This window comes from Tenrec ecaudatus, chromosome 2 (assembly GCF_050624435.1).
Source record: "Tenrec ecaudatus isolate mTenEca1 chromosome 2, mTenEca1.hap1, whole genome shotgun sequence".
Taxonomy (NCBI): Eukaryota; Metazoa; Chordata; class Mammalia; order Afrosoricida; family Tenrecidae; genus Tenrec; species Tenrec ecaudatus.
In genome coordinates, this window is record NC_134531.1 from 131929633 (window position 1) to 131950128 (window position 20496).

The window sequence follows — 20496 nt, forward strand, 5'->3', positions numbered from 1 at the left end:
TTCTGATTATTTGCTCGGCATACAGATTGAATGAGTATGGTGAATAAGTATGATTCTTAGTATTGTGTAATTATCCTTCATGTTGTGATCGCATGTAATTGCCCTGTGTTGAAAATGCTAACCTCTCTGAGGTTGTGTGCTGCTGTGGTATCGCTGGTATTCCAAATGCCAGTCACCCCAAAGGAACAGGTTTCAGGAGAGCTTGCACACCAAGACCAGCCTGCAGAGGAGGACTGGGCTGTGCACTTCAAAGGAACTAGGCACTAAAAACCATATGGATAGCCTTGAAACATCAGCTACTAAAACCTTACGACTATAACTGGTTTCAGCAGAGTTTCCAAACTAAGAACAGACTACGAAGACCGAATAGGCTGTTCGCTTCAGAGAAACTAGGCACTGAAGGACCTGCAAACAGAAACAGAGCCGTGCCAGAGACCGGGCCCAGAGAGGAGCTCCTTGGACCAGAAAGCACTCAATCTGACGGAAGGTCCTGGACAAGAAGCTCGGAGTGGCTGCCCCCACGGGCTCAAGCGCAAGAACAATGATAAAGACGACACAGGAACACGCAGGGTTTGGTCTGGTCCACACAGGGTCATCAGGAGCCTAAACCAATGGAATGCTACCTGACAACAACAACAACAGGATGTTGTTGACAGGACTACAGGCAATCAGGTCAATGAAATAGGACGTACGCTACAGAATTAAGTTGTGTCTTTAGTCAATCTCTTTGGACATGCAAAAGAAAGGAAACAGAGTAGAGATTAGAAAGACGAGTTGGGAGCAGAACAAGTCCTTTGGACCTCAGGGTCCCTGTGCTGAGAACCTCCTCAAATGCATAGGTGGTGCCTAATAGCCGATTTTATTGTTATAATAAGTCGATTTTTAAAAGTTATCTCTAAAGCATGGGTTATCTTCTTCAAAATCACGCTAGCTTCCAGAGCGTGAATTCTGACTCGTAGCAGCCTTGATACAGGGCTTCCGTGACCATGGGTCTTTATGGAGCCGATGGCTTTACTTTCCTCCCTTGCAACGGATGGTGGGTTTGAATTATGGACTTTGTGGCTAACATCCTATACCTAAGCCCAAGTTCTCTTAATTCGCCCTTACACAACTTTGGAGCATCTGAAGCCCAAACTCTTCCTTCCCAGCTGTTCTCACAATGTTGTTCTCGATATCCTGGAGTCAATTTTGACTCACAGCAACCCAATATGACAGATTAGACTTAACTCATGGAGGTCTCGAAGGCTGTCAATCTTGACGGGAGCCGAAAGCCTCTTCTTTCTGCCATGGAGCAGCTGGTGGGTTCAAACTGCTAACCTTGTAGTTAGCACCCCAATGCCTTACCACCAAGCTTCTTCACATTTAATTGCATACCCAAATATTTGAAAGGTTGTGAGGGACTTGAAGTTTTAAGGTGATGTCAGTGGACCCAGCAGCATGTTTTTACGCCCTTTGAAGACGTCAGACTGTCCGTCCACTCTTATCTGCGATAATGCTGCCTTGCCTTCAAATGTAGTATCATCCCTAAGATGGTAGGCCAATGGAAGAGGAATTGAGATTTATAATTTCCCAAGAACTGGATGACATTAGATTCTTAGTCTCCTCAAAGTAAAATAGCAGGTATTTCTCCTATGACATTAACATCTTCACTAAAAAACCTGCCAATTGTTTCTGGTGAAAGTGCCGGGTCAGAATCCCCGCTTGGTACACTCGGTGGCTCTAGAGTCCTGAGGTATGTTGCTATTTCCATGTATGCTGCTCCTGAAACACACAAAGAGGATCTATTGGATTGACAATATATATTTTAATGGATTAAGTAATTTTCTTTGAAATTTCTTTCCTAATGCATCACGAAGTAGAATGAAGCAGTAGAAACGAAGGAATTTATTTGGTAATACCAAAGTAAGAAGAGGAATTGCTTGGTTACACAGTTGACTATGATAGGGTTGCAGAATGGATTGAAGAAAATTATCAAGCATGCATGTTGTTTTTAAGTGATACTTGAGACAGGGATGTGAAACAGCTGTGTTGTGGAGGGTTTTTTCTTCCTGCCAACTTTCTTTATTTGATCCTTTTTCTCTCTGACAGCCCACTGCACTGATAAATGTGTCCATGGTCGCTGTATTGCTCCAAACACCTGTCAGTGTGAGCCTGGCTGGGGGGGAACCAACTGCTCAAGTGGTAAGTGCCCACCTGCGCTTGTCTATCTGGGGATGGTTTCTACTATACGGGCTCCCTTGTCTGCAGATTGCCCCAGACCCAGAGTTTTCCTCTTCATCCCTGCACAACACATGGGGTTGATCCTAAACCCAACTCATTAGCACAGCCCCATTTACATATGAACATACAGAGCTATTGTCCATTGAGCTTAAAAAAAACTTACTTAGAGAAAGCTTGTAAGAATCTGATACTTCTGTGATTATACATGCATTTTCCAGAGAGGGTCCAGAATGCCATATCCTGACTTTTCTAAGACAGTTGTAGTGCATAGCATTTCGTTCAACCTGTTTCATTTAATAAGATACTTTCTTGGGTATTAAAATTTACCGTCTTTTGGCTTTCATTAAGAAGTAAAATTGATATGCTTAACATATTTACTTATCCGGGAATTCTGATATGCAAGTAATGAGAACCTGCTGGGATAATTTGGGGGAAATAGACATATTTGTAGTAAATTTTAGAAATTGGGTTCTTTTATAACCAAATCAAAATGGTATATCATTTGTCTCCAATATATTAAAATTATACCCCTGAAATGATGTCATTTTTAAATAGAACCAGGCCACAGCTCATAGGTAATATTCATTGTTATGAAGGGTCAGTGAAGACATTGCCTGCAGTACAGTAGCTTTTGTAAATTCCACAGATCAAACTTGTCTTCTGACTCCACGCATTGCTACACTTGTTCATTGCATATACTTCCTATTCCTCTATATTTCCTTTTTTAATTCCTTGCCTTCCAAATTATCAGAGAAAATTGAAGGGTAGCTAAAATGTAATTAATGAAACATCACTTTTACAAAAGGAAATAGCCTTTTATATATAATGAAACACACACTTGAAATATCCATCCAGTATACATAGACATATACACATACACGCACACACATGTATCATATATCAGATTTTTGTGCCATTTTTCATAACTAGCCTGAAAGGATTTTCAGCTTTCTAAGTATGTTGATTTCCAACCCCCAAGTTTGCTACCTTACATTTGAAATTGAGGCGTTTATGCCACATCTTGTTAAAAAGACTAGTTTCAAACTTAAGTCAAATGAGCTCCTGAACCTACAGCTTCCGGGAAAACCTGGAGGCTCTCCGGGTAAAGAAGATTCCTGAAGAAAGACACTGTGATTCTCACTCTAACAGTGTGTGTGTGTGTGTGTGTGTGTGTGTGTGTGTGTTCCTTTCTGTCCCTGTCAGGGTTCTTGGTTTCAGTGGGTAACTGTCTCGCGGGGGTTTTGTTTGGCTCTGTCAGAGATTGGGAAGAGAGTGGGCAGTCTTTTCACATGCCATGCCATTGAGGCAAAATGTTTGGGATGTGGGATTTGGCTCGTGTCCATTTTTTTTCTGGCAGACTGACCTCAAATGAAATGTTGCTTTCATGAATTTTTCCAGCTTAAAATTCAGTTGTGCCTGGACGTTTTAAAGAAAAATAACATTATCATTAGTTGGTGGGAAAGGGAAGAGGGGGCTGTATTCTTCGTTGGAAAACACAGTTTGTCTCTAATCCCAGGGCATCGTATGCTGCAGAACGCCCTCCGTTGGCCTGCATCCTGTGTTCCAGAAGGCCTGCAGCCCACCTCAAGCTACGGAGTCAGGCTGCCAAGTGTGGTCAAAGCCCAAATAAATCTCACTTGGGCTTCAGACTCTTCAGCACGAATTCAGGCTTTCTAGAAAATAAAATAGTGGTTTGTTTTTCGGGTACTGACTTTAGAATGAAGTGTCTGGAATCCGAGCATGAAAGCTCTTTCAGCCTTTTAAAGTGGTAGTAAGGCAACCTCTCATTTATTTTCTACGATTCAGGGTTTGGCTTCATAATAACCCCAAACAAATTAACCTGAATAGCTATCTGCAATCTGTAAAGGCTTTTTGAGAAAAACATTCCTGACAATTTTTTTAAAGCATGTAAAACCCTTTTATTCTGAGCCAGAAACCAAAATCCCGAGTCTTGTTGCTAGGGGTTTGTCTGTGGCAGCTACCCTTGCTGGCAAATTTATCTTTTTGTTTACTGTTGGCAACATAATTCTTCAAACAAAATATGTTCTCAAGCAATATACTAAATGACACAGCTAAAATATCCTGAATTCCAAGAGTTTGATTTTTCTGTCTCCTTTTTGGTTATTATGTATGTAGATTTGAAGATCAGAGCCATAAAAAAAGGATTACTTTGATACTTGGACCAGATCCCTGGATCAGTCAGGGTTCCATCAGAGACACAAACCACAGCAATATTTTGGGGTAAACATTTTATTTTGGAGCAATTTTAGATTTACACAGAATTCTCAAGAAGAGTACAAGAGCTTTCACATGCCTCTCACACAGTTCTCTTCTGTGGGCTTCTGATATGCCAATGCTCTGGCTTTTGAGCACTTCCTTACTTTATCGTGCCACAATGCACTCCAGTATAATCTTGTATGTTTTCCAAACCAGTCATAAAACAGCCTTTGCTTCAAGGACCCATGCGTGTGCTCATTAAAGAATGGTGTTTAGAAACCAAGATCCGGGTGCTGGGTGTGTTCATTGATACTATAACATATAGCATTTTGAATGAGGGAAATTTAATATAAATCACTTTTAACTATAGCAGGAGACCAGAGCTATGAGGAATTGGTTAATAACTAAAGAAAACTCTAATGGATCAAGCAATAGTAGATATCAGAAGTAGCCACTATCCCTAATAATGAAACAGAATGCCAGGTGAGGAAGTTCGTCTAGGGCTCACATCCAAGGACACAGGCATGGCTCATTGAATGGCAGAGAGTTCAGGATGACAAAACTCTAGCAGACTTTTATGGAAATCTCTATTGAGTTTGCTTGAACTATGAACTATAGGGCACTTTTGGAAAGCTGTTCATGGAGAAGTGTCTCGATAGAGGTCTTCAGATACAAACACCTATTGGAGGGTGCCGGGGAAAGTTGCTGGCCAATGGGTGGAGCTGGCCCAAGTGTGTGCAGCAGCTGGATGTTAGAAAACCTGTCTATGGAGTAGGAACCTGGATTGAGAAGCCATGTGCACTGTAGGACCCTGCTGAGCAAGCGTCCTCCTGGCAGAATGGAAAACTTCTTCCTCCTGCAATAAATAGCTCTCCTGCATCTTTGACTGAAACCACTTAACATTAGACCATCTGTTAAAGGAAAATATTTAAGGCTGAGATTCATTTTTGCAGAACAGGCAATGAAACGTGAATGTGGAGGTGGGAGGCACTCCATTGATAACTAGCCCAGTCTACCACTGTCAACTCAGCTTTCATAAGCACTCCTTTAGCCCACATTGACTCCCACAGTCAACAAAAGAGCTCTGTATTTCCCCTACCACGCTGTCCATCATAAAAGTCCAGGTGGTCTGACTTCCCACAATGAAGAGATGCCAGCACTCGTGGTCTTGGCATGCATATTGTGATTCTATTAATTTTTCTTCACATCCTGTCACAATTCCATAAAACATTCTGCTACCTAAAGGCTAAAGTTAATTGCCAACCGCTTGCACATAAAATAAGATACAAAGAAAGAAAGAGGAAAATAACATAAATAAATGATCACATGCACACAAAAGCAGTCTCTTCAGCCTCTATTATGTCTGACATGATTGGAGCACAGTAAATGTTTGTTCCATTTAATCAAAGAGAATGAACTCCATTGTTACGGTATGTGTATCATACAAAAATATACCATAGCAAAACGACTACAGATCTCATTTCTATAATTGGTCAGTATAACAGCTGTGTATAGCTTCCGTCTTAGGCTACCCACTCCATACTTCACCTATCGTCAGATAAACCTCAGCTGTTTGGGGATCTCTAGCTGGCGAAATGACTCGGATATCTACTGTTCTTGTTGTGACTGAAGTTTCCTACTCACCTTTACTCCGGGACATGAAAGTACTAACAAGGACCCCAGAGAATCAGAGACTCTGCGATGCTCTAGAAATAACTCTCTTTTCCCTTATTGTGGAGCGACAACCCAACTATACTTGGATTATCAGGGTCGGTCACTGCAGGTGGTCACTTCTTTAATGGACCCCAGGATTCTACAATGGCTAGATGGCACTCAGCTAGTAATGGTCACCCTCAACGGTCACTCTGTACTTTATGTCCTTCCTAAAATACATGGGAGTTGAAGGGACTCCAACTACCTGTAAACGAACAGGCTTACAAAGGCTTCTTTTTGAGACCCAATGACTATTTACCTTGTCAGTGGCGGAAAGGATTCCTATGTGAGATATATAGTTCCTGGATCTCAATGTACTTAGTGTATTAAGGACCAGGTGTGTCAGAGAACTGTGCATGCAAAGTTTGTTCCCCTGGAGAGAAATCATGATTTATTTCACTAGACTTAAACATATTGCTTCTTTAAAAATTTGATCAAAATGATTTTTTTCAGAAAGCATACATATAGTTTACATTTATTGCCATCCTAATGGATACCCTACCTGTATAAGTCAATCTGACATCAGTCTGCCTTATCCCCTGCTCTTTTTTCTGTCTCCTCTCTAAGCCCCTTCCTTCCCTCATTCGAGCTCTCGCTCTGTCGCTCCCTCGCAATCACTCTGTCCCGTCCATTCAGCAATCTTCTTTTCCTTTTTGACTGGATGACGAACAACTACTGGAGTGAAGCCTTCGTTATGTCTGCCAGGTGACTCAGCACAGTAAATGCTGTGTTCCCTGGAGTGAGTGACGAACTCGATGGTTCTGTAGGATTCTGAGAAAGTCATTCATGAGTTCATGGAGCACACTTCCTTGGAGTGAAAGTACTTTATGGGATGCTGGGGCAAAGAAACAAATGAAGACCGGCTACTCGGCTCACAGAGCTCTTAGTTTAGGAAGATAGCTGAGGGAGGTATAAAGAAACAGCTCACCACGGAGCAAGAGAACAGCATCAGTAGAGGCCTCAGTTAAACCAAACCCAACCAGGGTTATCAAGAAAATTCGGACTCACAAGGACTCTCTGAGCACAGCAGAACTGTCCTGGTGGGTTCCCATGGCTGTGAATCTTCATGGAAGCAGAAAGCTTCCTCGTTCTCCCTTGGTGCAGCTAGAGGGTTTGAGCCATTGACCTAGTGGTTAGCAAACTATAAGCTAGTACACCATTGGAGCTATGATTCTGACTCTCAGCAACCTTAGATGGGGTTTCCAGGACTCAATCTTTACAGCCCTACACAGCTTCACCTTTTCCCTACTGGGAAGCTGGTGATTTCGAACTGCCAAACAAAGACTTGGACTGACAAGGCTTCACTGGATTTGGTGAGGTAGTGAGAGGGGTCTCTGGGTGAGGCAAATGATGAGTACACTTGGCTACTAAACAGAAGATAGGAGGTTTGAATCCAGGCCAAGGTGCCTGTGAAGAAAGGCCTAGCTGTCTACTTTGGAAAACTTGCCCACTGGCAGGTTGTGCAGTCCGGTGCACTGTGAGGTGCAGTTGCCAGACAGCAGCTGGTTGCGTAGCTGGTGACGTAGTGAGAGGCTTTCTCCATGGACTGGGCCAGAAGGTCTCAGTCTGAGGCTGTGGATAGGAAGCAGATAGGGAGGGGTAGGGAAAAGACGGTGAAGTTTATGGTGCTCTCTTTGGAAGTGTTGCAGAGAAGATAGGAAAAGGAAGTAAATAAATAGCTAAATATAGGTGCAAAAGAGCCATTGTTGTTATTGGCTTGCTTGATTTTGTTTGTATTTTAAGATAAAATAAAGATGTTAAGGCACAGGGGCAGTGCGAGAAAGGAGAGAGAAGCTGGAGACCCTTTGAGAGAGGGGGTTATCTAAGAAAGGAACAAGGCTCCGAGAAGGCAGGAGGGAGATTGGATGGCATTTGGGATACAGGACAATTTACCAGTCCTGATAGAATGAGGGAAGATAGAGAGGTGGTGGGGGTGGGGTGGGGCCTGGGATATAGACAGGTTTCTGGATACTAGAGGGCTGGGATGCAATAGAATGGAGAAACTTGGGTTTATATTTGATAGGTAAGCTGGAGGAGAGATAATCTGCTGATATTAAGGGAAACAGAAGTAGGATCATGATCGGTGGAGAAATAGTTTACTCTTACTGAGCATTTAGAACCTGTGAGTCGTGACCCCTTTGGGGGTCGAATGACCATTTCACAGGGATCAACTGTTCATATCAGTAGCAAAATTACAGTGACGAAGTAGCTGCAAATATAATGTTGTGGTTGGGGGTCGCCACAACATGAGGAACTGTATTAAAGGGTTGTAGCATTAGGAAGGTTGAGAACCACTGATTCAGAAAGTGTCAAGCATGATGGTAAGGATTTTGTAGCACTTCACCTCACTTACTGATCACAAAAGACCAGGATAGGTACCCTTCTTATTTCTAGTTTAGAAAGGAGGACTGCCACTTGTCTGTCACTTTGTGCATCGCTGCGATGATGGAAGATGGTGTGATATTGGCATTTCCGATGAGGGGTTTCTAAATGAAGAGATTAATAAGAAGGTAGACCACTTCTAGAAATCAGTCACAAAAACCTTGTAATCACCAATGAAACATTCATAATTATCTGATGTCATGCTGAAAGAGGACTTTTTTTTTAAAAACAATTTATTGGGGCTCATGCAATTCTTTTCACAGTTCATACATATACATACATCAATTGTATAAAGCACATCTGTACAGTCTTTGCCCTAATCATTTTTTTCTCTTTTCTTCTTTTACATTTTATTAGGGACTCATAAAACTCTTATCACAATCCATACATATACATACATCAATTGTATAAAACACATCCATACATTCCCTGCCCCAATCATTCTCAAGGCATTTGCTCTCCACTTAAGCCCCTTGCATCAGGTCCTCTTTTTTTTTCCCCCCTCCCTCCCCTTTCCCCCCTCCCTCATGTGCCCTTGGTAATTTATACATCGTTATTTTGTCATATCTTGCCCTATCCGGAGTCTCCCTTCCCCCCTTCTCTGCTGTCCCTCTCCCAAGGAAGAGGTCACATGTGGATCCTTGTAATCAGTTCCCCCTTTCCAACCCACTCACCCTCCACTCTCCCAGCATCGTCCCTCACACCCTTGGTCCTGAAGGTATCATCCACCCTGGATTCCCTGTACCTCCAACCCTCATATGCACCAGTGTACAGCCTCTGTCCTATCCAGCCCTGCAAGGTAGAATTCGGATCATGGTAGTTGGGGGGAGGAAGCATCCAGGATCTGGGGGAAAGCTGTGTTCTTCATCGATACTACCTCACACCCTAATTAACCCATCTCCTCTCCTAAACCCCTCTATGAGGGGATCTCCATTAGTCGACACTTGGGCCTTGGGTCTCCACTCTGCACTTCCCCCTTCATTTAATATGATATATACACATATATACACATACATATATACATATACACATATATACACATACATACACACACTTATATCTTTTTTTTTCATGATGCCTTATACCTGGTCCCTTGGGCACCTCGTGATCGCACTGGCCGGTGTGCTTCTTCCATGTGGGCTTATTTGCTTCTGAGCTAGATGGCCGCTTGTTCACCTTCAAGCCTTTAAGACCCCAGACGCTATCTCTTTTGATAGCTGGGCACCATCAGCTTTCTTCACCACATTTGCTTATGCACCCATTTGTCTTCAGCGATCGTATCATGGAGGTGTGCAGTCAATGATATGATTTTTTGTTCTTTGATGCCTGGTAACTGATCCCTTTGGGACCACTCGATCACACAGGCTGGTGTGTTCTTCCATGTGGACTTTGTTGCTTCTGAGCTAGATGGCCGCTTGTTTATCTTCAAGCCTTTAAGACCCCAGTCACTATCTCTTTTGATAGCCGGGCACCATCAGCTTTCTTCACCACATTTACTTGTTCACCCACTTTGACTCCAGCCGTTGTGTCGGGAGAGTGAGCATCATAGAGTTCCAATTTAATAAAAGAAGGTATTCATGCATTGAGGGAGTGTTTGAGTAGAGGCCCAAGGTCCTTCCGCCACCTTAATACTTGACCTATAAATATAGACACATAGATCTATTTCCCCATCCTCCTATATATATTTGCATGTACATGTCTTTGTCTAGATCTCCATGAATGCCCTTTGACTCCTAGCTCTTTCCTCCATCTCCCTTGACTTTCCTCCTGCCCTACTACCATGCTTCATCACCACCTGGGCTAGAGTATACCTCTTCTCTAAGCACCTTTACCCTTGATCATTTCCCACCAGGCCAGCCACTCCCCCTTCTCTACCATTTGGGGTCCCATGTTTTTCCCTTGTCCCTGGGTTTGTTAACACCACCTCCTTACCCCCCCATCCCCCACCCCAAGTCCCCCCAGAACTGTCGGTCCCGTTGTTTTTCCTCCAGATAGTTCATCCAGCCTGTCCTATTCAGACAGACCTGTGGAGTCACCAACATGCACGAAAACTAGACAGAGGAAAACAAAGCAACAGTATACAACCAGACAACAAAACAACAAAATCAAACCACTGACAAAGAACAGAACAAAACAGTTCACAAGAGAAAAGCTTGTAGTTAGTTCAGGGATCGTTTGCTGGCCCTTAGGAGCGTTCTCCAGTCCAGTCTGTTGGGGCACCACGCCCTGGCCCCAAAGTCCACTTTCAGCATTCCCTGCAGACCCTGCCACTCCATTCCCTTGCTGTTTCGCTGCACTCCCCCAGTGATTTGCCTCGGTGTGGTGGGATCAGGTCAGGTGCAATTCCCACACTGTGTCTCCGGTGCTGTCCCCTGTATCGCCCTTAGTCACTGTGGGGCATCATGTCTCATAGTGGGGCCAGCCATGTTGTTCTCTCTGTGGACTGGCTGCTCTACTCAGGAAATATTGGTATTTCCGATGAGGAGTTTCTAAATGAAGAGATTAATAAGAAGGTAGACCACTTCTAAAAATCAGTCACAAAAACCTTATAATCACCAATGAAACATTAATAATTATCTGATGTCATGCTGAAAGAGGACTTTTATAATAGCCTCTGCATGCAAAGTTTGGCTGAGGATCTTTGTAGGAATGGTCGCAGCAGAACATCTACAGAGAACTTCCAGAAATTCAGAAGAGAGCCTGAAAGGAGGGATATCATTGTAAACATCAGATAGGTCTTGCGTAGAAGCAGAGAATATCAGAACGATGCTCGCTGTGTCACATTGACTCTGTAAAAACATTCAGTTGTGTTGGTCCAAGAGACCACTAAGAAGAACAGGAATGCCAGTACACTTAATTGTGATCACGCAGAACCTGGGCATAAACAAAGGCAGTCATTGGACAGATCGATGACCTACGGAATGGTCTAGAATCAGGAAAGGTGTCCTTTCACGCTACTTATTCATTCTGTATGCTGAGCAAGCAATCTGAGAAGATGGACTGGGTCATGAAGAACATGGCCCCATGACTGGAAGAAGGCCCATGGACAAACGGAAAAGTCCAGAGCCACAGCCTTGCTGCCTGAAAAGGAAGAGGAGCTGAAGCACCTGCCGAGGAAGGTCAAGTGCTACATACAGCCTTCAGTACAGAGTCCCTCAGTGTCCATACAACAAAAATCTTCACAACGGAACCAGTCAACAATATCACTGTGCACAGAGATACAGTTGCAGTTGTAAAGAATTTCGCTTTATTTGGATCCATGGTCAATGCCTATGGATGCAGCAGTTGTGAACGTAAAAGATGTATTACATCGGGCAAATCTGCTGCAAAGACCCTGTGAAGTATTACAGAGCAAAATGTCCCTTTGAGGACTTTGAATCATGGTGCCAGTGAAGAACATCAAAAGGCTCATGGACTCCCAGAGGCCTGAGGGGCAGTGATGGCCCGGTCCACTGAGCACTGAGCTGCTCTCCGCAAGAGCAGCAGTCTGAGCCTCCAAGCAGCTCTGAGGGAGATCCGGTTGCCTACTTCTGTAAGGAGCTGGAGTCATGGAAACTCTAAGGGACACGTCAATGCTGTCTTATAGGGGCGCGATGAGGAGGACTGGACTTGATGGTCATGAGTTTGGTCAGAAGCACTGACCAATCTTTGTTGGAGGAAGAATCAATAGCCAGAATGCTCATTAGAAGCAAGGCTAGGGAGTATTTTAGACTCGTGTACTTTGAACCTCATGAGGCGCCTGTCCTGGAGAAGAGCACCATGCGCAATAAAGTAGAGAATCTGCAAAAAACTAAGAAGCCCTCCCATCAGAAGACTCAAGCCGTATGGTTGTGAAGATGGCGTGAGACTGGGCATGGCTTCATTTGGTTTTGGATGGGGCCACTATGAGTCAGAGGCAATTAACACCAACATCAGATCAGGACAGGGAGGCGCAAAGCAATGGCATGTTTGGCCCAGGTTTATGGACTTGGTGGAAGGGTGGATTATGAGTTAGGTTTCCAACCATCAGGTCAGCAGTTTGAAACCACCAGCAATTCCACAAGAAAGATTCGGCTTTCTGATCCTGAAAAGTTTTATGGTCTCAGAGACTCACAGGGTCAGTTCTCCTCTGCCCTATAGGATCACTAAGAACCACAATCAACTGACTAACACACAGTATATATGTAGTAAATGGAGGCACACCCGCATCTCACCCCGAGCCAGTAATTGTAACCATCCCATATGGCACCTCCAGTAGGTGGCGGTAGGTTTGGTGATAGTAACAAGGGCCAGAGTTCATGAAATGACGGAGTATAGTAGTCAACAATAATACCCAGCAAATGTTAAAATGAAATTTCTAAGAGATGCAGAGGACACTCTAGCATGAGAGACGATGTATTTGTAATGCTATCAATCTGGGTCTTCCTTTATTTGTAATATTACAAGTGTTGGGTCAAATTCTACTTAGAGTGCCTGTTAAGATTGCGATTCTAACTATATTTCACTCCCAAGCATGTGTTTGAAATACCTAAGACCTTTTTCTTTTTCTCATGTTGGAAACTTTGGAATCCTTTTCTGGGTTGCAATGCCACGTTTGTTTTCTTAACCTGCAACACCCCATTTATAATTTCTCTACACATCTCTAGAGAAACTCCTTTCTCCCATGGCTATAGAGCTCATTCAAAACAAACAGGAGAGTCCTAAATCAGACAGCAGCCAGCAAATGGTTTTAAAGGCTTGGTCCCCATGCTCTCTGCAGTTGACATTAGTGGAGGCTCAACTGGAAATTAATTTGGCCTAGAAAACCCAAACTGGGCCTTTGTTTAGTCACCAATAGTGTTTCCGGTCGAATTACTGAGAAATAGTTAAGATATGCCCAGAAGGCAAGACTAGCCCCAATAGTCACAGGGACAATGTAGTGAACATTGGTGAACTTTAACATAAAAAAGTTCTCCGTGCAGTATGGAATAAGTAATAGAGCTTGTTTTCAGTATATTCAAGTGGGAGACCCCATTCAAAGAATATGACAAGTCAGAACTAGTGGGGCACAAAAGGACACATGTTTCTGAGCCAAGGGTGATGTAAAGGTTTATTGACTGCACATAATAGACAGATCAATGCTGTCTGAGGAGAGAGCCCGTCGGAGGGCAGTCCTCTCAGCAGCCTTTAACATATCCGTTGCACTGCCAGGATTACTTTAGCAGCCAGGTTAATGGAGCGGCAGGAATAAGAGTAGATGATTTGGGTTCACTGCAGTGAGGGGCCGCCCATGGCTGCGAGGTGAGCAGGAATGAGCTCAAACAACTCATCAGAGATGCCCAGCAACAGCTTCCCTGGGGGACAGTCTAAGTATTTTGATAGTAGCCATAAGCAGGAGCTGCCGATTTTGCCTTGCTGAAAGAGTCTGAAATCTAGGCTGGTGAAGGCATTTTTGTAGGGGGACTGCAAATCCCAAGCACTACCATCACCACCAACCATGCCACCCTTACCTTAGAATGGAATTGCCATTGCCCTCACTGCTCTCCTTTTTGTGCCTCACTTTCCTCGTGCGTAAAACAGAGGGACTATCTTCTTCATCGACATATGCCCCTGGGTGCTTAGCACTGTGCGTGGTGATGTCGTAAGTGCCCAGGTACTCACTTCCACTTCCTTGTGTGAAAAACCTAACTTCCATCACTCCTCTTTGCACAAAGTGTAGCCTTTTAACTGGGCAGTGGGTGGGGGAGTGCTTGTGGATATTTCTTGCCCATTTGACCCACAGCTATAGGCTTTCCTAGCAAGAGTCCTCCAACAGAAGCTCTGGGGAAAAATTTTTCCCATTATTTACCATCTCCAGATGACCTTGTATCTGGTTTCGATTGCTTCTGGCACAGCAAGAGCACAGACATCTGTACTCTTCATGCCGGGAGAGCTGTAGAGACAAGGGCGGGTCATGATTACTGAATCAAATCATTTGTTGAATTTTTCTTTACTTTCCAGAATATGCTCCCATATTGATTGAGCAAATCCTATTGGTTTGACTCCAAAATAAAGCCAAATCTAGCCACATTGTGGTTACAGTTAAATCTAGAGCCCTGACTGATCCACCATGCCCTGGATGATCTGTCCTTCTCGATTCCTGGACTACATCCCACTCCCCCAGCTTTCCTGATATCTACTTAGCCTCAACTTCCTTTCTGGAGCACACTAGTTTTATTTCTGCTTTTGTATGTAATACTTCCTCTGTCTGGGATCCTCTTCTCCCTGGATCTTCACATGGTTGACGTCTTTATGTCAATTTGATCTCTGCTTAAGTGTCACCAATATACGAATCTTTCCTTGACCTTCATATTCAGAATGCCTTCACATTACTCCTCCCCAAATTTCCTTGTTAGGATTTCTGAAGGCTCTCTCTGAAAACACTTGGCATATTTGTTTATTGTCTGTCTTCCAAGCTAGAATATAAACTCAATAAAAACGTGAATATTCTGTTTTATTCCATGATGTATCCTTAGTGTTTAATATAGTGTTGGACACAAGTAGATAGTCAGTAAAAGTCCGTGGACAGAAGGAATGAGGAGTAAATATGCTGGGAGCAGTAAGATACAGAGACATGAGGGATGAGTGGCACTCTGACTCTTCTTTCAACGTGCTTTTAGTTAAATCGGGGACAAAAAGTATGAGCACACTGTACCTGTTGTTAGCTGCTAACCAGTGAGTTCTACCTCCGAATGGCCCTACATATGACAGAATGAAATATGCCCTGGTCTTAAGCCATTCTCACAATTGCTGTTGTGTTTGAGTCTGTTGTTGCAACTCCTATGTCAATCCATCTCCTTGAAGGCCTTCCTCTTTTTGCTCATCCTCTGCTTCACCAGGCATCATGTCCTTTCCAAGAGCTGGTCCCTCGTGATGACTTGTCTCATCATCTTTACTTCTAACGAGCCTTCTTGCTGTACTTCTTCCAAGACAGATTTGTTTTTCTTCTGGCACTCCATGGTACTTTTAATATTCTTCGCCACTGCTGTAATTCAAATACATCAATTCTTCTGGGGTCTTCTTTATTCACAGTGCAACTTTTACATGCATGTGGAAATGTAGCGGTTTGGGTCTCATTATCTCAATAGTTCTCATTTGCAACAATGGTAAAAAAAAAAAAAGTCTACTTAAACCATCTTAATGCCAAGTAAGGACCCATGTATTTTGAGTGAAAGAATAGTTTTCTTCTAGGCCCCAAGTTCTTGATCTCTCCAGTGCTTCTCCTCTCCCAAGTCTCGGATGTGAAAAGAAAAGGCCAGACTAGGGCCGAGGGGGTGGCAAGGGTCAGGCCATTAACCTACTTGCCTGGCCTGTGGCTTTTCAGAATCTGGAAACTAGCTAGCTGGCGGCTATCCTGACTTCTGAAGGAGCTGTGCCCCAGACTGAGTGGCAGAAGGTGACACAGCAGGGTAGGCAGGCCCCAGAGGGTGGATATGTTGGGACCCCTAGGCTACGGTCCCAGGTAGGTGGCCATTTCTCTGGAGAGCAAAAAGTCTGTGTGGGTTGGGTTAAGAGAGCCCCCCCTGACTGCACATCCTGCCCTTATCAGCACTGTCAGTGATTTGAAATGGCATAAACTGATGTGAAGCGGCGAGGGTGGGCACATGTAGGTCGCACATTCTGCAGAGTCAAGGAGGGAGTGACCAAAGATCTTTTAGAGGAAATGCACAGCCTTGAAGTTTTTCTTCAGTGCCCTTAAGATATCTCAGGCTCCTCGAAGTGAAGGGTTGGCCTTAGCTGTGTGACAGACTATCTCTTCTCTGGTGACCTAGCTGCAGTGAACTTGCAGGCGTCCAACAACTTGTACTATGTATGGTCCCTGTGAACTCTGAGAGCCATTAGGACCTGGGAGCTCCTCGCCCAAGTGATAAGGTTGAAGTTTAGGCATGGGAATTCCTACCAATTCCTACCAACTGTCTTCTGAAATGGTGACCTCGTGATTAAGAAAGCTAGCTGAAAGTCAACTCTTATTTGAAAGGAGGCGACTTAACAAGTTTACTATCTAAACATTTGTGAAATATTTCTCAAAGTGGACATTTTATAAGAGAATATAGAACATAGCTGTTATTTCATACCAGATTCGAGTAGGAGCAGTAAGACACTAGGCAAAGAAATTGAGAGTAACAATGATTTCAAATCACATGGCAATGAAGCACTTTCATTAACCTTTTTGGTCTCCCTTTCCATCAAATAAATAGCAGGGAATAACTTATCCCAGTTCACATTGGGAACAGAAATATTAGATCATAAATCTTTATGATTTCTTTCACATAAACATATAAGAACCATTTTTTTCTGGTGGCTTCCTGGCTGCTCTTAGTGTGCAATGATCTGCATTAGACAGGGGACTCACAAACCATGCCTCCTCGGTGGTTTAGATTCATGCCCTGTTTTAGGAAAGCCTTGCACATCTTATTCCACAGAGTCCTGCTGTTAATTGGTTGAAATAAAGTGCATATCTTTATCTTATCATACAGTATCTTTCATGACAATATATTGTTTGGGACAGAAGTTGTTTTAAAAACTTAAACATTTCCTCATGGCAAACGACGAAAAAGAGCAAGTCTGTCTTTTCCTTCTTTTAATTTATCCTTTTAAGTATCCAATATATTGGAAAGCTGGTTGATTTTAGCATTTGAACATTTGTTTCTATAGCCTGGAGCAAGGCAAACACATTTGCTGATGTTCAGAACCAATGACAATTAGAAAGATATATAACATATGCCCCAGTTATAAAAATTATTCTAATAGGGGAAATTGCAGAAGGTATTAGAACATAGCTCTTGTGCCAAAATGAATGGGGTAATCTTAAAATTCTGTGAAAGCTTAATGATATAACTGTTCACGAATGCTGCCAAAAACTACCAGAAGTATCTTTCAAAGAAAGTGTAAATTTTAATAGAATTGATTTGAACTTAATGCTAATATATAACTGAGGAATTTTGTTCATACATAAAATAAAATTCCCAAACTGAACGCACTGCCATTGTGTCAATTTTGACTAAGAACACATGACCGTTCAATAAACATGAGCATATCCATATCTTTGTATAACCACGGGAGTACAGAATATAGGAACTGTTGCCCCATCAGACTGGTGAAAGTTAAAAGGCTTGGTAATAGAAAATATGAAGAATATGTTTTAAAAAGTGTCCATATGTTACTCTCATAAGAATAAATTGGTGGAGTACTTTTAAAGATCCATTTGGACCTCCTCTAAGAATAAAAGCAAGAGTCCTGGTGGTGCGGTAGATTAAGCATTTGGCTGTTAACCAAAAGGTCAATGATTCAAACTTACTAGCTCTCCACAGCAGAAAGATAAAACACTCAGCTTCATCTACATTGACAGATTTGGAAATCTTATGGAGCTTGTCAACTCTGTTGATATTAGTTGGAATTGGTTAGATGGTAATGAGTTTGGAAAGAGTAAAAACTTTTTAATGGGCATGCCATATGCTACAGCGATTTTATCTCTCACACTCACTCACTGCCAATGACTCACAGGACAGACCAGAACTGACACTGTGGATTTCCAAGTCTTTGTAGGAGTAGAAATTCTTATCTTTCTCTCATGGCGTGGCTGGTGATTTCAAACTGCCGATTTTGCAGTAAGCACCTTGATGTATTATATTCCAATTATATTCCTTGGAGAACCCCTGTACACATATTATTTGCATCTCTATGGTAGTGAAAATTTGGAAACAATAAAATAATTCTAAATATAGAAATAGATAAATTTATTGGGGACTGATAAGATAGTTGAATTCTATGTAGTGGTTTATTCCAATAATCTATAACATAAAAATCAATATCCAAGACACTAGTGAGATGAAATGGACTGGTATTGGTAATTTTGAAACAGACAATCATATTGTTTACTATATAGGTGTGTTTAGCCAAGTAGTCTAGAGAAACAAACCTAGTAACATTTACCTATATATAACAAAGAATTTTGTATTAAGAAGTAATTATATATCAAGAAGACATCCCAACCCAGTCCAACTCAAGTCCAAAGGCCCAATGCTAGTCCATAAGTTCCTCTTTTAACTTATGTAGCCAGATGCCAGTGATGTAGAATGGTGAAGGAAGATCACAGGTCAGTGGGTTCAGATTCCTGTGGATGCAACATTGGTGGAAACACGCCAGGGTACCCCCATGGAGCCACCCATTGGGAGACAGAGAGAGAAGAAGTTCCCAGAGTCCATCACTCTTATACAGCAGGCTTATGATATCAAGGAGGCGTCATCAGGCTGTAACTTGAGTTACAGGCTTGATTCCACCCCTAGCCAAGAGTGTCTAGTTGACATAATCCCTAATTACCATGATTAGGAAGAACAAATTCAAGAAAAATGGCCTCATAGTCATCATAAAAACAGCAACAAAAAACATTGTAAGACCTACCTTAATGTCCAATGCTATAGTGATAGGATACTTCCTATCTGCCTACAAGGAGGACAAGTTAATATAACTATTATTCAAATTTGCACACCAACTCTAAATCTGGTGATGAAGAGATTAAAAAATTCTATCAACTTCTCATCTGAAATTGAGCAAACATGCAATCAAGATACATTCATTGATAATTAGTGGTGACTGGAAAGTGAAAGTTTCAAACAAAGAGGATCTCACATGCTACCATCAAGTCAAGTCCGACCCAAAGCAACCCTACAGAGTAGGACAGAGTAGAACTGCCCCTTTGTATGTCCTAGACGGAGAATTTGTATGGGACCAGAGGACCTCATCTTTCCCCCACAGAGAGCCTGAGGGGTTCAAGTTGTTGGTCTTGTGGTTAGTAGCCCAACACATGAACATCCACACCACCACGGCACCTGAAGAGGAAAGATCAGAAGGTGGTACTAATGACCTCATGATGCGAGACCAATGCCTTCTTGACCAAAAAACCTTTTTTATCAACTACATGAGCGAAATACATATGGAGCCCTTTAGGGAGACTGCATAGGAATCAAATTGACTGCATAGGAATCAAATTGACTGCATGTGGTGAAGTGAAATTGCTGAATTTGGCTCTTCTATCACTGTCTTTGTAACTCCCATCCAGTGAAATGGGAATGGTTGTCAGTTAGGTGCCATTGGGTCAGTTCTGACTCACAGCAACCTACGCACAATAGAAGGAAGCACGGGATGGTCCTGCACCATCCTCACAATTGTTCCCATGTTACCATGGGCTTTTAGGGCCAATTGTTTGTATTCTTTGCCGTTCAGCCTGGCACATCTAAGATAAAGATGGGGGAGGGGGCATTTGTAAACTGGTGACCCTGGGTACTTATCCTGCAATATTTGCTGGCAACACCATCTGCTCTGGGAGTCTTCCTTCGCTGCCCTTCCTTTCTCTTCGCTACCCAAGGACACAGTTGACACAAGTTCTCTGGCTCCTACAGTACCACTCACAGCTGTGCATTGGAACGCGTATCACATTCTTTTGTGATAAATCTCATTGCCATCCTATTTCTCCCATTAGATTAAGAAACCTTGCCTTTAGAACATGTCTTAATTAAGCAAGTAAGATGTACTCAATAAATAGAATTTAGTGGCCTTAGGAGATGCTTAGTAAATTTTAAGGAAAGAATGAATGGATAACAAAAAGAAAATAGATAAAACAGATGTTATTACTCTTTTGACTTCATTGACTAACTTAATCCCTCGCAAATCCTTTATTTAATCCCAGGCCAAAATTCATATCCTTGATAGTTTTTTTTTTTCCTGTTACCATAAGTAGCGTTGTTGAAATGCATTCAAAGATAAGATATCAAACATAAGAGTATTTAGAAGCATTAAAGAATAAATGTTTTACAACTATTTTTTTTCTGGTTCATCATTTGAGGTAAGCATACACTGATATTATTGACAGGTTATGTTTGGCAAATTCAGTTTTGTTTTGTTTTTAGTTTTTAAGAAAAATAAAAGCTCTCTCTTGGCCACAGAATAAACTGATATCTGAAGCACTGG

The 20496-nt window shown here is 42.5% G+C and overlaps 1 protein-coding gene across 2 annotated transcripts in view; it reads left to right on the forward strand.

Annotated features, from left to right (window-relative positions):
• The window catches only part of MEGF10 (multiple EGF like domains 10), a 197169-nt gene that overhangs the window by 77029 nt on the left and 99644 nt on the right, over positions 1-20496 (forward strand). For both annotated transcript variants that reach the window (XM_075541483.1, XM_075541484.1), the window contains exon 5: positions 2089-2181. In XM_075541483.1, coding sequence (XP_075397598.1) covers positions 2089-2181 — 93 coding nt within the window. The remainder of the gene's footprint in view (positions 1-2088; positions 2182-20496) is intronic.